The sequence below is a fragment of the Topomyia yanbarensis genome, chromosome 2, assembly GCF_030247195.1.
Source record: "Topomyia yanbarensis strain Yona2022 chromosome 2, ASM3024719v1, whole genome shotgun sequence".
NCBI lineage: Eukaryota > Metazoa > Arthropoda > Insecta > Diptera > Culicidae > Topomyia > Topomyia yanbarensis.
Window position 1 is genome coordinate 176756280 of NC_080671.1, and position 21775 is coordinate 176778054.

General features: G+C 39.6%; 3 protein-coding genes across 6 annotated transcripts in view; all 3 read right to left on the bottom strand.

Moving 5' to 3' along the window:
* LOC131682206 (protein disks lost) overlaps positions 1–3120 on the bottom strand; it is a 763875-nt gene extending 760755 nt beyond the window's left edge. For both annotated transcript variants that reach the window (XM_058963527.1, XM_058963526.1), the window contains exon 1: positions 2699–3120. The gene's annotated coding sequence lies outside the window, so the exon portion shown is untranslated. The remainder of the gene's footprint in view (positions 1–2698) is intronic.
* A 2918-nt stretch (positions 3121–6038) lies between these two features.
* On the bottom strand, positions 6039–20393 carry LOC131682210 (uncharacterized). Of its 3 annotated transcripts, XM_058963538.1 has the most exons (3): positions 20366–20387; positions 19454–20285; positions 6039–7038 (listed from the first exon to the last, which is right to left on the bottom strand). In XM_058963538.1, the coding sequence occupies exons 2-3, from the start codon at positions 19701–19703 to the stop codon at positions 6104–6106; spliced, it is 1185 nt and encodes a 394-aa protein (XP_058819521.1). In that variant the 5' UTR covers positions 19704–20285; positions 20366–20387; the 3' UTR covers positions 6039–6103. The 3 variants fall into 3 exon arrangements, with proteins under 3 accessions (XP_058819521.1, XP_058819522.1, XP_058819519.1); XM_058963539.1 differs by having other exon boundaries at positions 19540–20393; XM_058963536.1 differs by having other exon boundaries at positions 19454–20393.
* A 211-nt stretch (positions 20394–20604) lies between these two features.
* Positions 20605–21516, bottom strand: LOC131678563 (cysteine-rich venom protein 6-like). Its single transcript, XM_058958776.1, has 2 exons — positions 21095–21516; positions 20605–21035 (listed from the first exon to the last, which is right to left on the bottom strand). Exons 1-2 carry the CDS (start codon positions 21222–21224, stop codon positions 20764–20766), a joined length of 402 nt encoding a protein of 133 aa, XP_058814759.1. The 5' UTR covers positions 21225–21516; the 3' UTR covers positions 20605–20763.
* Positions 21517–21775: the final 259 nt, after the last annotated feature.

Here is a 21775-nt window from a genome sequence, read left to right on the forward strand (position 1 = left end):
AATTTTTGAAAATATCCTATTTATGGCATGTGCGAAAACTATATATCTATGGATTTTGGGATGCGCAATATGATTCTGGGATTTTTACTCAACTATTTGTCTGCATTGCCGATTTTTCATATATTTTTAGACAAACTAAAAAAATCTTATGAGCAAACCAGAAGCAAACGCCTAAGCTCATACTTGGTATATGACGTATGGCCCCAATAACCTTTCGATTGAGCGGTGTTCCGAAAAATCATTTTTGGTGCAGGTCTAGTGTAAGTAAATGTAGTATTACTAATATTCTATTTGAATAAAAAACATGCTTCTAAATATTATTATACGTAATCTTATATAAAATGAAAAGAAACAACAATAAAACTTATATCAATAGCATTGAAAATGGTGATTTTTTTCTGCTATGAGTTTTATATTTAATTTATGTTTTATGATTAATTAATTAAATCTATCTGTTAAACACTTACAAATTACAGTACTTGTCTAGGATTCAGTCCAGATTTTCACAGGTTCAACGTCGAATCATAAAACTTGACGAATAGGAAAGTATCGCACAGCATGCAGAGTGGGTTATTCAAAATTGAGTTCCACCGATGAAGTCTGCACGTGTGTAGATGATCAAATAAAGCAAAATAATCTGTAGTGTGAGAGTTACCGCGCAAACACGTTTTCCGCCGTAGGGGAAATTGAGTGCCTCGCAGAATAAGGCCATGTGCTCTACGATGTAAACAAAGATTTGCGAACCGGCTTTTTACGATTACATAGCAATATCTGTTTGATTTTCATTCATTAGTAGAACATTTTGAAATTTTCAGATTTTACAAGAAATACAAACTAATTATAGTTGCATTGTTGAAACTTTATTATTTAATACCCACTTTATGCGGCGCAGTTAATTCAACTGAGTGACGATTAGTGTGTTGGTAAGCAAAAGAAACAAAACAAACGGGAAGGGTACAGGCAAACGTGTTCCCTGCTGAAAATATATTGAGCAACGAACGGTTACTCGATTAAAGGTGAACGCTGCTGAATAGAGGAATAGGGACGGTAACCATTTTGGTTAGCTGGACTTTATAGTTACATAAAACTTCACCGCCCCTCATTATTGCATCTTTGCTTGGCTGTTCCTTCAACGTTTGGTAGTGATGACATTATCAGTACCATGGCTGTCTTTACTAAAGACTGTCGAACTTTTAATCAGAATACAAATGTTTAATTTTACTAGGCTTAGGCTTCGTGTAAATTGTTGAACAAGAAAATTAATTTGCTGGGCAATAAAACAGGAATAGATTTAGATTTGTGAAAGCATTAATTGTGGGATCATTCGCCTTCAAAAAATCTTTGTAGGTGGGAATCGAATTAGCCCAATTAACGTTCAACATTTGAAAACAACGGTTTCAACTCTATTATTGTAATCGTAGATTGCGTAATTGAAAAAAAAAGTTAATTTTTGCTTTAGCGATACACTGCTATTATTCAGAATGTTAGTTTGATTAAAAATCACTGCTATCTTTGCAAAACCAGCAGTGAAATAGATTGACATTTTCAGTTACATACTATTTTAATTTCAATCATGAGGAAATGAATCACTTCTTTCACACTTCAGACACAAAGAACAAAGGTCCGAATGTACAATGTAGTTAAATCTTTCTTTTCGAGATCAGTAAATACTTTTGTCATGCTGCTAATTCCACTTCCCAAACCTTTTTTTTTGAAAAATGATAAAGCGATGACAGGTGTTTTAAATTTCCGTTAATCAAGACATAATAGTGATCTTTAATTTGGATATATTTTTTCACGCGACATCGACAATGGGTGTCCTTACGAATACACATCAAACGATTTCAAACAACAACTGTTGATTTTTATTTTTTGGCGAGAAATAAAAACTAAATTAGATTAAGCTTACAAACTGACTCAAGTGTATTCAACGAACCCCGTAGAGAATAAAAACTTTATGAATACACGTATAGTTAAAATGCGTCCAGCTTCACCTCCGCTTGACTTATATAAAACCGCCAGAGTTGTATTGTGTCCCAGCCCATTGTATTGGTGCGACAAAAAATAACAAATACTTTGGCAAAAGAAGCATTTAGGATTCAGATATGATATGAAGATTTTACTATATGCTTCAATTTTAATGTATCAGCGGGTATTGAAGAAAATATTAATCAATTCTCGAGTACTTTTTCAAATGGACGTAAGTAACAATGAGAGATTCTCTTTGAGGTCTTTCTCTTCTGTTCATTACTCGGCCATTTCAACATTTACTACTCTACTCTTTGCATAATATTGTAGTAAAAACCGTCGGTTTTCGATATGTACTGGAAAATTAGTACAAAGTGTTGTAATGACGTCGTAATAAACGAATCTTTCAATCGCAAATATTGAGCAACTGTGTAGTGAGCGATGAAAAACATGACACTTGCCAGGCTTTTATTCTCGGTGTAACCGAACCTTAACAAAACAAAACATTGTGAGTTCCTGACAGCAAAACGTGAGAGCTCATCGGAAAATAAACACATTTCGAATGTTTACATGAAAGCAACATCTAAAATTAATTGCCGACGATATGCGAATTATGCTATGTAGATAGTGGTTTTTAGTATTAAACCATGTGCGAGATCTTATCACTTACGTAGAATTCCGAAGAAGCTTGACATTTGGAGGGCTTTTGCAGAAATAAAATTTGACTAACCTTGAAAAGCGTCTGGAACTCTTCTGTCCATTCCAGACCGGCAACAAGCACTTGTTTTAGAATTTGTTCTACCAAACTTCATCAACTAATCTTAGCATTTTATTAAGCAGGAGCTCTAATAGACTAATTTATAGGAATTGTATTAACTCAAATCACTTCACCACTAGAACACTAAAAAAAATAACACTTTTTCATCCCGAACACTCGTTCATTTTCACAGATTCTCATCGACCAAGCGCACTGGGTTGTATGTAGTTAGCACCAACTATAACGATCATCACTAAAAATATCAATGTCGTAGGAAAACTACTTACTTTTCCCTAAAACACAGCGGTTGCAGGAAACATTCGCAAAAATTGTTCATGGTGAAACGGAATACGCACTGACGGAATGGCAAAAACACTGCTTTTCCCCACCGTTTATTTGACAGCTGATTCGGCGCTCATTGTGTGTAGATGTGGGTGTGCGTTTGCCGCAGCAATACCATCAAGGTAGGCTTTACATTGAAGCGAAGCCATGTAGCTATGGGAAATATCGCTGTAAGGAGTGAGTTACTGAGAAGTGGTTCTCATAGAAGTGCGCGCGGAAATAATGTTTGGGTACACGTGGCAGTGGAAGCACGTGTTCTGTTGACATGCCTGAGTAAAGAGTCTGTTATAATAAATCGTATCCAGTTAAATGCTAAATTTTGCAAGATATAGCGAATCAGTGACGACATTATATATTTTCTATTATCAAGACACGTATGATATGGTTGACGGCTTCTATATTTTCTATTATCAATACAAGTAGTATGATATGGTCGGTGTTCACTTAGAGCGGACTAGGTAGCAAAATCTAAAGTGAGATAATGTTAGCATTGGATAAAGAATTTTTCTGCCACATACGACTCGAATTATAGTAACATAAAGAATGCTGATATTCATACTTTAATCGCGTTTTTCTCGAAATTAATTCCCGGTCACTTAGCCCGGTTCGACTGTTTGGCTTTTTAGGAACAATTATTTTCTAAAGTTACAAAAACCGGCACAAATACGTTTGTTTCTCGAATATTGAAGGTGAAACTTTTTCGTGTAATTTGTCATACTATTTGATACTTTTTGGTCTTAAAAAAAGGAACAAAAATATTTATACCAGAAGCAACGTCAACTATACAAAAAATTATACTTCATGAAAATTGGTTATTTTGCAAAATTTTCGAGAATTACTTGGCATGGCTTTACTCTTGAATAAACCTGATGTCAATTCGATCCCAATCGATTAATTAACGCTGGCGGACTGATGGGGTGATACATCACGCCCAACATCAGGACTGCCAGATTGGTTAGTGATGGATATATTTATTGTTGGGTGACTCATCTGCCAGATAGAGTCAAGTGTTCTCCGATCTGAAATCTAAATGATTTTCTTACAATTTTTATAAAAGAAATGTATAGACTTCGCTCAAACTATCAAGATGTTTTTTTTCCGAGGCTCGGTGAGTCTAGTTTTATATACCAATCGATTCCGATTGGGTCATTGTCTGTAAGTGCGTGTATTTATCCGGTCTGTTTGTACGCGAAACAGAGTGATAGATGATGTGGACTCTCTCCACAGTTGGCACACTTTGCAGCATTTGCTAATTTTCATTTTGATTATAGAGGCTTTAACATTAGGGTCTTTCGTTTCTTTGTTCAAGTTAGAAAAATTCCCAATCTGACGTATGGTGGTACAGACTTCGCTCAAACTTTCAAGATGTTCTTCCGAGGCTCGGTGAGTCTAGCCTTATATACCAATCGACTCCAATTGGGTCAATGTCTGTAAGTGCGTGTATTTTTCCGGGATGTTTGCACGCGAGACAGAATGATAAATGATGTGGATTCTCTCCACAATGGGCACACTTTGCAGCATGTGCTAATGCAAGAGTCATCCTATCGATTCTACGCATTTGCCATACCGGGCCTTATTGCCACAATGGCCAATTTTCTTGTATTTAGTGCAATACATGGCGCACGGTACAGATAACCGAACAGAAAGACGAACCATGTCGAACAACACATAAAAAAAGGAAAGCAAAGGCCACCCGATACGAATTTGACGGAAAATACAATGTTGGCCCATCCTTTGCAACTGCCATTCAAAATCTTCGCTTACTGTAATAAGGGGTCCTTAAAACAGCCAATCCCGTGCTTCAGTAGATCCCCACATGAAAAACTCTCATCGGTAACCACACCGTCGATCTTAACTTTGTGAGCGGGCATGTAGGTCTGGTAGTTCTTAAAATACTTGTCCCCAGCATTGCCATTTGCAATTTTTAGCAAAATATTACAATTTCGAACTTATCTTGGCAAGCTTTCGAGATATTTGTCACAGTTGGAGTCTTTCGATTGATATGGTCCGACTAAGTTCAATGTGTATGATTTTTAATGGGAAGTCGGAGTCGGAGTTTTCAAGATTTAGCCTGAAAACCTACGCCCCTTAGCCCCACGTAAAATGAGAACTTTTATAAGGAGAAAAGATATACGAAATCGAATGACGTATCAGTGGATAGTAATGCAAAAACCAGCTATTTTCACTTGATGTATGACTGAACGCTGCCGATTTTCTAGGCAAATGGCAAAAATAATGTGTAAAACCTTTACCAGCAACAGTTCCTAAAGGCATCTCTGTTTCACCCTTGTGCAAAAAGAGGAGTGGGTAATGTTTAGGTCAGAAACAGACCATCGTAACGGCACATGGACTGGCAATGCAAATCTAATGATATACTCCGTAATCAACAATTCTCCAATCAGGTTATAACTTCGGTTTGAAAACTCCTAGGTGACATTCAATCGCGCAGTGTCCAGGAAGTTCCAGCTTTATCAAGTGGAGCCTCTTCCGGGCATGCTATCTGTATAAATATAGGCAAATTAACGGCATCATGTTATTCCATGGCTGAAAATTGGTTGCCTGCATACGAAGCAATTAGTTCCAAGTCTGACATTTCGAAAACACAAAAAATGTACATAAAAGCACTTGTCATGAAGCAAGATAATATTTGGACTAGAACGCTATAAGCGATGGGACCCATTTGCGGTTATATTTACGAATAAGATGGCAAATGATCGCATACCAGTCCCATTAAGGTTAATTCTCAAAATATACATTAACGTGGCATTTTTAATGTAAATAGGAAGTTGTAACGATAAGATTTCTACTTGAAGGTCTTCATGTTGAAAAAATAGTGAAAATTTAATACAAATTTAATGCTCATTTTCTTAGCTTCAAGAAAACGCAAATGAGACTGATATGCGGTCATGGGCTGATAGTGACTTACAAATTATTACATTAAAAATAAAACACAGGCATCTTTAGTCTTTCGTTACACTATAATGCACAATTTTTCAAATGAAAGTATTGTTTATGAAAATGTTCTTTTATTGCATCTTACGATAAGTCTGGAATCTTCTGCTTTCCTTTGTATATAAAACTGATATCTACATGATTATGCTTTAACTTACACAATATTATTACGACTAGTGGCCGCAAGAACGACAAAAAGTAGTGTAAAAATGTAAAAATCAGTCCCGAGCGTTTGTCGAATGCTGGATACTTATGCCTGAGTATTGGTTTCGAGAGCACTTCGAACAGTAGTGATCCATACAATCTCTGCATGGAGAAAATGGCATAGGTTATGGACAGGAAGATGGCCACCTTCAGTATGAACGCTACATTCTCGTCAATTGCACTGGGCTGCAAAAATCTTCGTCCCTGGTAGAACTTAAACACGGTCATTGCGATGGTTACCGCTAGCGCGATCGTTGGCACTGCAATACGTATTAGGATCACAAGCCACTGAATAATGTAGTGATTGGTGCGATCGTTGATTAGAACCGTGCAGAACTTGACATCTTCATCAGTTGAAACCACATCGGAGAATAGAAACAGTGGCAGCGATTCGGACATAGCGATGAACCAAATCAGCAGAACTGGCCACATAACGGAAACGTTGGTCTTTCGATGTCGGTAATCGATTGTGAGTGATCGTTTCTGGATAATATTCTCCGTTGCTACTTCGTAATTGTTCTCCTCGGTGGTCATGTAGTCGGAATTGCTCTCACTATCCTGATAAGGACACGCCAGCTGCTCATCGATTGTCGAAATCTGCTGGGCGAGGTTATACGTTGAGATCGAATGAAAATTGAGTCCAATGATGAAATACACGATTGCAATGTTCGTGAACGATTCGAAGCCGATGTAAAATGTGCAGTGTTCCGATTCGAAGATCCACTGCTGATGGGCGATATAGAAAAGTTCCCAGATGCTGAGTAGAAGGCTGCAGATGTCCAGTACAGCTATTTGAAGAACGAAGTATAAGGCACCTGGAATGTAAAAAAGTCACACTTATTTGCATGTATGTTATAATGTTAAGAGGTATTAGTCGCTGGACTATTGTACTGAATTGCAGTAGAATAAAAAATAAATCAAAATGCAATGTTTAATCATGTAAAACATCATCGAGCTCATACGACTGCTTATGAACGTCTTCATTCGAAATCGTTTATAATTCCTGTATTTAACCCCCTCAGGCCTACGTTGTTTATAAATAACAACGTTTTCAAACAGCTTTAACTGTTTTGAAAAGACAACATTTGCTCACAAAAACTGCAATTATTCTGATTGGATTCCGCTAGAGTAGTGTTGTCAGGGAGAATTTTTGTTACCGGCTATAAATAAATATTTGACATTGTTGTTCTCTTATAATATTTATGGAAACTGATAATTTTTTTTAAATTTAGACTGTCTTCGACTACCCTGTCCGTTCAATTGAACTACAGGTCAGATTCGATTATCCGTAACTCGATTTTCCTGGCGGTGAAAATCCGAGCTAGTTAGTTTTCTCCATGTAAATTGTCAAAAAAACCCACACAAACTTCAGGCATGTTAGTCCGGTAGCTAGACTTGTCCGATTTGCTTCAAACGCACTTCTAGTGGGAATAGGAATCGACTAATGGGTGGGCCGATTAAGTTTTTAAAAATTCAGTCTAATGTTCACTAAAAACACTACGGTGAAAACTACCCTAATCATCTAATTGATATTTTACGCAATTGAAAAAAAAACTGAAGAACTTGTAAGTTTTTAATTCCGTAGTGCTGTAGAAGCGTTGCTTTTAAATGTCACGCTGTATGCATGGCTTTTAGAGTTAAATAGGTCCAAAATTGCTTTTAAAGCGTACATTCAAAATAACTCGAATCGATTAATATGCGTAATCACGCCAGTCGCCTGTGATATACGGTGTAGAAAATACCAATACACTATAACCTCCATTAACGAACCAAATCGGGGGTTCGTAAATTGAATTAGTTCGTGAAAAAGTGTTCGTTATTTGGGATTTAGTTCGTAAAAAATATTTGCCACATTCTTATTAAAATTCGTTGATTGAGCAATATTCTCGATAACCTCAACAATATGGGTATTTATTTTTGGGACGGGCTTAACAAGTAAATGATGATGGACAATTGGAACCTTTTGAAATCTAAGATGGCGACTTCTGGTTGAACAGTATTCTCATAACACTAACAATATGGAAATTTGAACCGGAATTCACTATTTTGCGTTTCAAAATAGCTTCAGATATCGATTTTCGTTATGTACTAAACAAGCCCGTCCCAAAAATACCCATAATGTTAAGGTTTTAGAAAAATTTTCTAAACCGGAAGTCATCATCTTGGACTACAAAATGACTCAAGACATCGATTCCCGTCATGCATTCGTCAACCCCATTCCAAAAATACCCACCCCAGTTATTCGAAACTGGAAGTCGCCATCTTGGATTACAAAATGGACCAAGACGTCGATTTACGTCCTGCACTCGTCATTCCCTTCCAAATTACCCATATTGTTGAGGTTATAGAGAATTTTTCGAAACCGGAAGTTGATTACAAAATGTCTCAAGTCATCGATTCCTGTCATGCACTCGTCAATGCGATTAAAAAAATGCCCATATTGTTGAGGTTATAAAGAATTTTTCAAAACCGGAAGTCGCCATCTTGTATTTCAAAATGACTGCAGATATCGATTTCCATCATTAACTCGTTTACCCCATTCCGAAAATACCCAACTTTTATTAGTAACAGTTAGCTAAGAATATGTAAAATTGTATACAACTTCTGAAAATTGTTGATTTTTTGAAAATTCTAAAATTTAATAAGAGTTTGATCAATTATTGAAAATTCAAAAACATGAGTAGACTAACAGATACGATTTTATAACAAGGAGAACTAACAAGGAACAGTTTTTAAACCTCTATAGATTATTTTTTTGTATAATATGTCAATGAAGTCAAAGAATGTAAACTTTTAAAGTGGGACAAATTTTCGAAAACTTTCTCAACAGCCAAGATTACATAATTTTTAAATATTCAACTTTTAAGATTTGACAACTTTAAATAAGTTTTCAGACATAAAACAGCGCATCTGTTGATATACACACTCTTCTATAAGTAATTATGGAGAATTAACTCTTCAAAAATAGTATGTAACTTGGTGCCTTCAGTAAAGTTGTTGATAATATTATTTTAAACAAGGCTAGATGAAGGCAGCATGTCGAGATATTAAACGGGATTTAGTAAATTTTTTAAGCCAGTTCTCATCAATATAACTTTTGCTTCAGAGACTCATATTTTGAATGCAATGTGAATTTTATTGTTTACAAACCGTAGAAGAGATTTATCTACTACAGTGGCGTAGTAGCGGGGGGGGGGGGGTTTGGGGACGAAACCCCCCCCCCCCAAATTTTTTGGAGAAATATGAGAAAATTGAATATGTTGAACAAAAAAATGCCTAATATTTTAAATGAAATTCTCAAAGTTTCATTTGCAAAAGTTATCTTGTGAAAATATTTCCTTGTAGTGAAAATTGGCTGCAGACTCGATACCTTCCTTTCGGCACGTTGTGGAGGCTAGCTCAACCGCCGAGGACTATAACGAGTAGATCGCGGCGAAGCGAGGATCTAGGAGCTTAATGGTTCACGAAACGGATATCGGTACCGAGAGAAATTTCGCCACATTCTGTAGTCCTTGACTGACGGCGAACATGGACTGGAGAGTGTGAGAGAAGTATCCCCATAGAGACCCCCAGGCGATTCGCTACCGCATCGGCCAATGGAACCCTGCTGCAGCACGAAGAAAGACGGGCGGCAAGCTAAAGTGGAAGACGAACGCCTTTAACGAAAACCTCTTTGTTGAGTTACTTCGGCGAACAACGGAATCAAGTACGTTGATACGGCTGACGGCTAACAAGAAGGATTGCGACGGCTTGTGACGTTACAATGTCACGAAAACTAGGGCCATGCAGTAGACGGCGTGCAGCTTACTGGTTAAATGAGTAACTCAATACGCTACACGCTGCTTGTCTTAGAGCCAGAAGGCGGGCTCAGAGCGCAAGATCGGAGCGCATCTAGAAGGTAGGGACTCTTTAAAACGGGAGATCAAGCTTAGCAAGCCAATTGCCATAAGTATCTGTGCTGAGAAATAAACGTCAATCCCTGGGGGACGCGTACTGAGTCGTCATGATGAAGACGAGGGTTCGTCGACACCAGTTGAAACATGCCCGGGTAAGCTAAAGATAATCGTTGAGGGTCTCTTCCCGAATCACGATACAAATACCTGGTCACCGACACCGTACGGCGAAGAAGAAGGAGGTAACACAGTCGAGTGGCAAGTGACTAACGACGAGCTCAAAGACACGTCGATGTGACTAAAATCAAGAAAACCCCCGGTCCGGATGGAATACCAACCATGGCGGAAGTCACCGGGCCATTCAGCCTCGAATAGACCAATGCGCAGCGTGGCATAAAAGAATGTGGAATCCTGAAGAACTACTTCCAGAGTAGAGCACTGCTATACCAGACGAACAAAAGGGCAGAAGGCGATGCGAGTCGCAGCGGGCGTTACTCAGGGCTCCATTCTCTGTCCAACACTTTGGAATGGGATGCACTGATAATATAAATTCGTGAATATAATGAATCATGTAATGCACGAATTCATGCGTCGTTTTCTGCAACGAAGTATTTTCGTGCCCTGTAAATAGTAAGTTTCGTTTATTTTATGAATAAGAATGGCCGTATGGTGAACGAAAGCTTTCGTAAATTTTACACATTTAATGTATGTACACTGCACGAATGTTATCGTTGATAACGACATTATTTTTCGTGAATGAAATGAAATGTTTTTTTATTTTAATAAACGTTTGTGTATATTACGAACGATTTCGTTGGTCGCACGAAATTTTTTCGTTTATCTTAGAAGTTTTCGTATTTATTAGCCTCTTATTGTTCTTTTGGGATCGATGTTTGACAAAATCGTTGTTTTATTTAAAAAAATCGATGTTGCCAAATCGATTTTATTGTGGTACGAAGAAATGGCCGCTTGATGAACGAAAGTTTTCGTAAATTTTACTTATTTAGTTTACATTGCACGAAAGTTATCGACATTATTTTTCGTGAAAGAAACGAAATGTTTCGTTTATTTTAATAAACGTTTATGTATATTACAAACGATTTCGTTGGTCGCATTCGATCTTTTAGGATCGATGTTTGACAGCACCGATATTGCTCCGGCAGAGAAAAACTCAAAATTGTTCATACAAAATCAACGAGCAGTTCGCGACGGCTCAATCGATTCTGTACTGCTCCAGATTCTGAATCAACTGGAAGCGAAAGAGGTTCAAGGAATCTTCCTGCAACCGGCGGACACGGATACGACTACTAAATAGTCAGACAACAACAATTATCTGACGAATATCAACAATGGCTCCATATTGCTCTTTTGACGTGGACTGTTTGATGAATGATGCTCGTAAATATTATAAAGATATTCGTATATAACAGCGAACGACTCGTTTGCTGAATGAAGCAGTTTCATAATAAGCCAACGAAAGTCATTTCGTAGTTTTCACGAAAAACTCGTAATACAAAATAAAAGAGTTTCGATGGAACTACGAACGGTTCATCATATGTACGAAAAATTCGTATATTTTATGAAAGTTGTTTGTACGAAATTAATTCCTAGCGATTTACGAATATATTCTATTAGTGTGGGGTCTTAACACTGCGGCTGCCCAGGAAAGTGAAAATCGTTGGTTTCGTGGACGATGTGTCAATAACGGTGAGACACTTGAAGAAATGGAGGTGTCGGTGACGGAGACAATAGATGCGATCGAGAGCTGGATGAACGGGTCAGGCTGCAAATAGCTCACTACAAGACGGATTTGTTGTTGGACAGCTACTGCAAAGCGGTTCAGCGGATACAGATCACCATCGAAGAGCATGTGAATGCATCGAAGCGTGCACTGCAGCAATTTGGAGTGATAATCGACGACTGATTGAGCTTAAACAACCACGTTGATTACACATGCGAAATGTCGGGTCTTTATCTAGTGTTTCGTCATCGATACTGCGATATGGGGCTCCTGCTTGGGGTGCGGCGCTGAAAACCAAGTGAAACCGCGAAAAACTGAACAGGACTCTTCGACTGCTGGTCGTACGAGTTGCGATTGCGTACCGGAGGCAGTATGCCTTGACGCCGAGATGATTCCCATCTGCATTACCCTGACGGAGGATATCAAGTGCTACAATCGATGAAACGTCAGAAACGTGAGGAAGATGATGAGAATCGATTCGATGGTGACGTAGCAGCAGGAATGGGATAATACGGAGAAAGGAAAGTGGACCAACCGGCTCATCCAATCCTGTCGACGTGGGTCAATAGAAAGCACGGAGAGATAACCTTCCACCTGAAACAGCTCCTACCGAGCCACAGATGCTTAAGGAGTATCTTCATCGGTGTGGGTACGCAACGTCAACACTGTGCCGGGAGTGTGAGAACGTCGAGGAGACACCGGAGCGTCTTTGAATGTCCGAGGTTTGAAGTCTTTGAATGTCCGAGCAGAGTCTTTGAATGTCCGAGGTTTGAAGGGACGTGCAGGGAGCTACTTAAAACGGGAGGACCGGACATCAACCCGGATAATGTAGCCTACAGAATTACAAGCGATGATGTAGATCAGTGATTCTCAACCTGGGGTCCGCGGGCCCCTAGGGGGCCGCGAAGTCATTGCTGGGAGTCCGCGAAGATAAATATATTTTCCGAGTGCATATTGAATTTCAAATCTTGTTTCCTAACAAATTGAAAATAACATATTGATAGCATGCAAAATTTATGTTTATCTGTGGGGGTCCACAGCAACCCAGTGTGATATCTAAGGGGTCCGTGGTAAGAAAAAGGTTGAGAACCGCTGATGTAGATCGACACCGTCTTACAGCGGAATGGACATCGAACAACGGTTTCGGGAGAGCAATCATCGCCAGGGAACTCTCCGCAGGTATAAGCTAGATCCACCGCCGAGGACTAGTCGAACAGACTGCAACAGAGCAGCGAGTATGAGTCGTCGAAACGCCAGCGAACCGGACGTCACGCTCCATGCGGATTCGCCCGACCGACCACGGCACTCCACCGGTTGTTCCGATAGAAAAATAGCGAAAACCAAAGAAGAATCGATATTGGGAAAACTTTTTTCGCCAGGGAACTCTCCGTTAAATGGCTTAAAGGAGTTGCGGTGCTAAATGGCACCGGTTACGGAGTCAAAGGGATCAAGAAGTTGTGGTACTGAAACCAAATAAGAATCGGTATCGGGAGAACTTCTTTCGTCTGGGACCTCTCCGTCAGCTTACAGTCACATTCACCGCCGGGAACGAGACTGCGTGGACCGCGACGATACACCACCAGTCGCGCCGGGGATCCAGCAAACCGGATGCCGTACTCTACCGGAATCGCCGAACTGACCGCAGCACCTGGCTGGTTGGCTCGAACTTCTCTCGCCGGGGAACTTTTCGTCGGAGTAGGCTAGATCTAGCGTCGAAAACTAGACCGAGTAGTTCGCGAACCAGTCGGAAGCTCAACGAGGAAGTGGTACTGAATGGCACAAGGGAACTGAAGGGCTCAGTAAATTAGACAGTCTGAAGTTTGTCGCCCAGATTGTCCTCGTAGAGGAAGAGCATTTATTCTATACCAACAGCTAGCTTTCCTACCTTGACTACCCAAACCCGTTCCCTGAGTTGTTGGTTTTTGAACATTTTTTTCTCCTGCTCAGAATATTTTTGAACATTTTTTCAAATATATAAAAAAAATTCATATCCCCCCCCGAAAAATTTTCTTACTACGCCACTGATCTACTACAGTAATAACAGAATAACTTGTTTAAAAGGTTTTCTTTTACATATAGTCTACTATTTTTGCGATACTTTGAATATATAAATTATTTATTATGTCTTCAACAAAGTTGTTTGAAATAGCATTTTCGAAAACTTTGCGGAAAATTCTAAGTCTCGAGCTAAAGTTGCTTGAAAATTCAATTCTCTATAATTACTTCTAGGAGGATTACTCGCCAAAATTATTTTATCTCGGGCCCCGTGGTGGAGGAGGAACGCTATATGGGAAGCTGAGCTGCAAGCAACCGGGCGGGTCATAGGTGGTGGATAATGCTTAATCGCGATAGCAACTAGTTGTGATTCGCGACCCGAACCAGCAGCGGGGGCTGACTGCGGGTGTGGTAGGACGAGATAGTGGGCCCTATACGTTCTAGGCCTAAATACCACATGCCCTAAAGCAGCCCTGACAAGGCGAACCAGCGCCGCCTTTAAATAAGCGCTTAGCCCCAAATCCCTCTCCTCCCGTTATCCTTCCTTCCTTCTGCGGCTGTTCGCCCATCTAAATATGGAAGCTGTTCTTCAATGTCAGCCTCTTTCACCGAACAGCCTAGATAAGCCGTGTAGTGTCGGTAGTGGTTGTTTCAACCGGCTAAGAATTACACTACGGACTACCTGTTTCAGTGGTAAAAATCTACCAAACAGGGAACCCCAATTCCATAATGTCATGCGACCCGTGCTATGGGTAAAATTGTTGAGGGGGTTTAAAATATTCTCAATGGCGAATGGAGCCTGGGAAGAGTTGGGCGAACTCCCCAGTATGCTGCATTACGCAGCGGAACGTTCACTCTACACACCGATTTTTTTCACCGATGATCCACTTAATTTTGCCGAATTTATGTTGGCTGGGGGTTTGCTGAGACTCTCGGCTGATGGTAGTTCGGTGAAGTTTTGTTGAGTTTCGATTATCAAATTTCGATGTGTACAGATGAACCTGCCCAGAGGCCGTGTGGTATCCGGCCTAGAATTGAGCCATTGGAGTCCTGCTCCCATATCGTAGGAGGCGACTGAAAGTAGGAGACCCTAAGTCAAGGTGTAGTTCCGTGCCGAGGACTTAATGACTGGAGGGTCTAAAATATGCCAGTCGCGCACGGAGCATTTTGGGTTTTGCCCTTACTGTGTTATGCGAATCTCTGACACAGTGGACCATTATTTTCTTCGCAAATCATGGGAATCAAATGATCATGTCCCATTTAAACCTGATATGGCTCGCTAAATGCGTGAACATCCCAACTCGCTTGGTGTCCTCTAGTTGTTGTGCAATTTGTGTTGGAGGTGAAATGTACAGTTCTCTAATCAACAATGGTTAGAATAGCACAAGTCAATCTCCAACATAAACGTACAGCAACTATGAATTTATCTCGACTCATGCAGGAAGGTAAAGCTTCCATAGCATTGGTTCAAGAACCGTATTTCCATAAAGGAAACTTCTATTTTGGAAAGTTACTTAACACTGCCTTCATTGCTTACAACAAGACAGGCATGACTAACCCACGTGAAATGCTTCGTGCTTGCATTCTTGCAAATAAGGCTATTGACGCGTGTCTCATATCGGAGCTCACAACTCGCGATATCTGTGTTGTCACAGTTACACTGACTGTCGGAAACGTAGACAAAATATATATATATATATATATATATATATATATATATATATATATATATATATATATATATATATATATATATATATATATATATATATATATATATATATATATATATATATATATATATATATATATATATATATATATATATATATATATATATATATATATATATATATATATATATATATATATATATATATATATATATATATATATATATATATATATATATATATATATATATATATATATATATATATATATATATATATATATATATATATATATATATATATATATATATTGTTCAGCATACCTACCGCATAACGAATCATCTCCTTCTGATGATTTCAAAAGCGTTGTATCATATTGTAGCAGAAATGGGCTTCCGCTCATTATCGGCAGTGATGCGCATGCTCATCACATCATTTGGGGCAGCTCAGACATCAATCTGAGAGGCTCTGAACTGATGGAGTACATAAGTAGTACAAATCTCCATATTCTGAATGTGGGAAACCCACCAACTTTTGCGAGATCTGGGAGGGAGGAGGTGTTAGACGTAACAATTTGTTCTGATAGAATTTTGCATGAGCTGGGAAATTGGCAGGTTCCAAATGAAACTGAACCGTCTCTATCTGATCATAAATATATATTTTTCGATCGTAATCCTAAATCTACAAACTGCGATCTCTTTTTAAAAAACTTGGCGACTAAATTTCATGGATATTTTCCAACAATTAGTCAACTAGACGACTTAGATGACGTCGTGGATACGACAAACTCATTCATATTAGCATCCTACGAAGAAGCTTGTCCACTTCGTACTGTTAAATCGACTAGGGGAACCCCTTGGTGGAGGGCTGAGCTTGAAAGAATGAAGAAAGTTATGAGAAGAGCTTGGAACCGGCGTCAGCGTGATGACTCCAGGGCTTTCAGGTCAGCTCGTAGTGCATATAAGCAATGTCTTAGATCTGCAGAACGGGCTGGCTGGCAAAGCCTATGCACTAATGTCTCTAGTCTGAACGAGGCTAGCAGATTAAATAAAATTTTCTCCAAATCGAATGATTTTCAGATGAACTCCTTAAAAACCAGAGATGGTGTTTATGTGACGGACGAAAAAGATGTTCTTAATTGTCTCTTAAACACACACTTTCCAGGTTGTATCGATCCGGAGTTGAACAATGTTCACAGATCTCATTCTGGTGATTCGGACTCGTGGGCGTTAGCACGCACATTGGTTTCCACTGAAACGGTCAAGTGGGCAGTTGCATGGCCTTCGGGCACTGCAGACGAACTTTTGGAAATACCTGGGGTCTTAAACCTAAATACATCTATTGGATTTACACGACAATTGTACGTCCAATACTGTCATACGGATGCCTTGTGTGGTGGCAGAGGGGAGAGGTGGTGACAGTCCAGTCAAAGATAAACCATCTGCAAAGAATGGCGCTCATGGCGTTGATTGGTGCTTTCACCACGACTCCGACTGCTGCTCTTGAGGCACTTCTAAATATCAAACCATTACACAAACACCTCAAACAAGAAGCACTATCATGTGCATACAGACTGCAGGTTACTGGGCTTTGGAACAGTAATCATGTTGATCTTACTACCAGTCATACACGATTGTGGTCACAAATGGTTACATGGGGTGAAGATATTCTTGCTCCCAGCGATATTACACTCACATGTAGTTTTCCTTACAGGACATTCCATGTGAAGATTCCTTCTCCAGAGGAGTGGTTGTCTGGCTTTATGGAAAGACAACAACAAACGCAAGTGGTCTGTTACACTGACGGTTCTCTGATGGAGGGACGTGCTGGTGCTGGTGTCTACTGTCGTGAAATGAGATTGGAACAATCTCACTCACTAGATAGATACTGTACTGTATTCCAAGCAGACATCTTTGCGATTATGTGCGGGGTACCTTCAACTGAGTTTGTCCGGCAGAGTTATAAACTTCTGCTTCGATAGTCAGGCTGCAATCAAGGCCCTTAGCTCAGATAAATCCCGGTCCAAGCTAGTGATCGCGTGCCGAACCCAAATCGAAGAACTAAGCATTGTCAATACTATCTACCTTGTCTGGGTGCCCGGACATTCTGGTATTACTGGAAATGAATGGGCTGACGAATTGGCCAGGGAAGGTTCAGCGATTAACTTCGTTGGTCCTGAGCCCGCGCTGCCAATTTCGACAAGTTGGATAAGGGAAAAAATATGGGCTTTGTCCGAGCACCGCAATTATTGGAGAAATCTACAAACATGTCGCCAAACAAAGGCGTTTCTAGAACAACCGTGCCCAGTGATTTCGAAAAATCTCCTAGATTTTTCGAAGCTCCACTGCGGCATGCTGACCAGGGCTTTAACCGGCCACTGCAAACTCAATTATCACATGGCAACTATTCAGCGCGCTGAGTCTTTTTCATGTGATCTTTGTGAATCCGACTACGGAACTTTATATCATCTGATATGCAACTGTCCAGCGGTAGCGCAATTGCGATTTCGAGTCTTCAGCCGTCCTTATATAGACGAAACCATGTTTGGACGACTGAAATTCAGAGATATACTAATGTTTCTTATCCAATGTGGTAAAGAGCTTATGGCTTTTTCGCAGGCAAGTTGAACTACTTGTGAGTTTAACTTACCTGTTGTTTATTTTTGTTTTGTGCTGTTTTTTCCCACCCTTCCAATTCTACTTCCCCACACCTCCTTGTCCTTTCCTTCCACTCAGGAAATGATGAAAACACACGGCAAGGCACAAATCCCCGACTATGTACGGGGAACGTGCCAATTTGAGCCAATATATTCTGATTCCTGATGTCTCCAACAAAGTTGTTTGAAATAGCATTTTCGAAAACTTTGCGGAAGATTCTAAGTCTCGAGCTAAAGTCGCTTGAAAATTCAATTCTCTATAATTACTTCTAGGAGGATTACTCGCCAAAATTATTTTATCAAAAGACGTTGTTGTTTTATGTTGTAAAATTCTTTAATGATATTTAACATCAAAATTTCACAGTTTGACAGCTTCGAATGAATGTGGCACGATCGTGAAAAAGTTTTCGACTATTTATTTTACTTTTTTCACTATTCAAGCTCACAACTTGACAACGAATGCTAGTATCAAGTACACACAATTTTATTACGCCATTCAATTCAGCTCTCAAATAATAATCGATAGCACAACAACAATTAAATGCTCATAAAAATCGATCCTGACCTGCTACTGTAAACGTCATTTTTCATCATCTTCCGTCTAGTTTCCGAAATGTTATGCTTGTTAATAATCATGTTGAGTTTTTGTCTCAACTTTACGCAATCAAAAAAAATGTATTTTCAGCAATGTTGAAATGTGTGCATGTTTTCGGTAACCATGTTTATGTTTTATAGACAATCAACCTATTCAAACCTAGCTTCCCATTTGAAAAATTGTCCATTATCCATATTTTGGAACATATCTTCAAAAAGGAACTCATATTAATTCAGGCATTTATTTTATTTGGACGTAATTTGACAACTATGGGATCTCAGCTAAGAAATAAATTACAAGATCCTCTTCCCTCAATTTTCCAAAAGTCTTCATGATGCTAAAATAATAGGTTATCAATGTAGTGATCAGACAATTTTCTTCCAAAAATATTTTATTAAATTAGCATTAGCATCAATAATTTTTTTCCAATCCGATTAATTTTGATTTGAGAGGTGACGGGTTAAACCCTAACCCCCCCCTTACTACGCCACTGCAAAGAAAGCAACATTTAGAACTTTCACGGCAAGGAGTTAATCGGTATCATGCTACATGGAAGATGAATTAGTGTATGCGAAGGATATTCGTTCCGAACTTTGCATAAAATAAGGTATATTATAAAATTATACTGTTATGGGATCAAGGGCAGTGAACGTCTTTAAAACGTCTTATATAGTTACCACTGTATTTAGCCTGCAGAATTCCTTTGATCAGTATCAAATTAAGTAAAATTCCGCCGCCTACGACAAAACCGATATACACGTACAGTGCCAATCCTTCCGGCCAACTCTCCAACAGCTGATCATTTAGGCTGAATTCCTCTCCCACTCGGTCGACCGCATTGCTTAGCACCTCGTACACATCGGACAGCTCGCCGTTCGGTGGCCCTCCAACGTGTTCGCCCACGATGCCGTAATCCTCTCCAGCCATAGCCGTGAATGGAGAAAAAGAAGCACTCCTCGCCTAACCAGATGAGATGATGGCCCTCCTACTAGAAGTGCAAATGCGATGCAAATCTGCCGAAAAGTTCAAATTTGCGCTTACGAAATTCACGGCACTCGCACCCGGCTCGTGATGCTTTGTTCCGCGCACGCCCGGGCAATGGTCCGCACCATAAGAATAACCAAAACAAATTGTAAAATCGTTACGGCGAGCCACTTCTCACACTTCTTGACTCACTACTTAGCTAATTGTTCGTGGAGTAATTCGGGTCCGGCACAAATTCCACTACACTAAACTGGTATCGGTTTCTTTCTTCCCAAAACGACGTACAGTCTGAGCGTGCTAAACGGGTGTAGTGACAGAATGTCTGCTTGCGACTTGAGATCCAGTTACTAACTACCTACTAAAAACAGACTGGCCATGTGCTACGCTATGAGCGTCGCGTCGCGACGCTATAAATTTCTTCCGCCACCGTCACAGTCGCGATGCTGGCAGACGGATTCCGATGATGGACAAGGCACAGATGGTGCGTCGTACTTCGGAAACCCAAACAATAACAATTCGAGAGCACTTTGGATTTATTTTTAAAAAAAACAAGACAACTTGCGATTAGTCAGAAGCGAAGAAGGTAAATCAGGTAATATACGCACAACCGCGCCAAACTGCAAGCGCATCCGATCACATCTCGACTAAAACTGAAACTGAAATCACGAGCCGAACAGATTATAAGCTAACATCAGGCGCTGCTGACGAAAAAGTGCAATGCATTCCCGAGTAAAAGTTATGCGTATCAGCATCGCATCGGTATATTAATATGGTGTTTGTTTAAATTTGAAAGAATACAATTTTGTGAGAGCAGCTTAATTTTTTTTATTAATTTAAGGTCAGAATTGAAAATCCCAAATAGAATTTATATTTATATCATGGCATCAATTGATTACAGAATTTATTTTTTGGTGTCATATTGCTTGAATGATTTTTGTTTTTTTTTGGTGTAAATGATTAACCTAATCCCAATATTCAGTTACTCAAAAAAAAACACTCGTTCTCAGTAGATTACGGATTGTATGGCATTGTTATAGCCGTAATAGTTGAATGGGTAGTATCCATATCCATAATATGATCGTCCGTAATATCCAGAACATTGAATTGGTTGAATACATGCGCCCAGCGAGTTGCGAATGTAACCGGATCGGCAGAAACAGCCTCTCTGGCAGGAGAGACCACACCACTGGGATCCGTAGCGGTAGGTAGCGCAGGTTGTTGGGCAAGCCGACCCGCAAGTGCTAAAGACCTCATTTATTCCGCTGCAGTAGGTATCTACGAGAAAAATGGGATCAATTATTTTGTTGCAGGTTTAGAAGGCTAGGTTAGATTACCGTATGGGACTCCATGGGCTAGAGCGACACAAATTGTGACAAGAACTGCAGCTACGGCCAGTTTCATTTCGTAGGAGTGTTTTGGTGTTTGGATTGGTTGCTCGACCTGCTCGTTTGATGAAGGGTACATCTCGCAAAACGTTTATATATTGAAGCGATTGCGGAAGAATCTCTACGTCGTATCGTCGAACAGAGACCGGGACGTGCGTTCAACGGTAAACTTGGAGATAACAGATGGAATTCGGATTTCAAGCGTATCACTGTCTCATAAACCAGTCTTTGTATATTCGTCCTCGCTATTGGAAGAATCGGTTGAATCGTTGTACTGGCCCAATAATTGTACACTAGGAATTGGCGGCGAAGTTCATCGGGGTGTTGTACTAAGGCTTCGTTTTCCTATTGGAAATTCGTCTCAATGCTATTAGCTGGTGTTGTATTCGATTCGCTAAATCAAAAACAATAATAATAAGTCCGGTATGTTTCGGTTCTGAGTTATTAGTAAGAACCGACTCCGTGGCTCTTCCATAATGAGAGTTCTAATTAAAGAATAGTTCGCTTTTAGTGACGCCAGGGCCCAGTACCCCGAGAATGAAAATTTAGCGGGAATTTTGAGTTTTAACTACAACTAAATAATTTAGCATTATTATGCCTTTGGGCAAGTTTTAGTAGTTTGTGAACTCC

Coding starts and splice junctions, on each gene's coding strand:
- LOC131682210 (XM_058963536.1), bottom strand. CDS start 19,703: ATGGCTGGAGAGGATTACGGCATCGTGGGCGAACACGTTGGAGGGCCA. Junction 7,039..19,453: donor TCTGCAGGCTAAATACAGTG/GTAACTATATAA, acceptor TTTACATTCCAG/GTGCCTTATACTTCGTTCTT.
- LOC131678563 (XM_058958776.1), bottom strand. CDS start 21,224: ATGTACCCTTCATCAAACGAGCAGGTCGAGCAACCAATCCAAACACCA. Junction 21,036..21,094: donor AGCCCATGGAGTCCCATACG/GTAATCTAACCT, acceptor TTTTTCTCGTAG/ATACCTACTGCAGCGGAATA.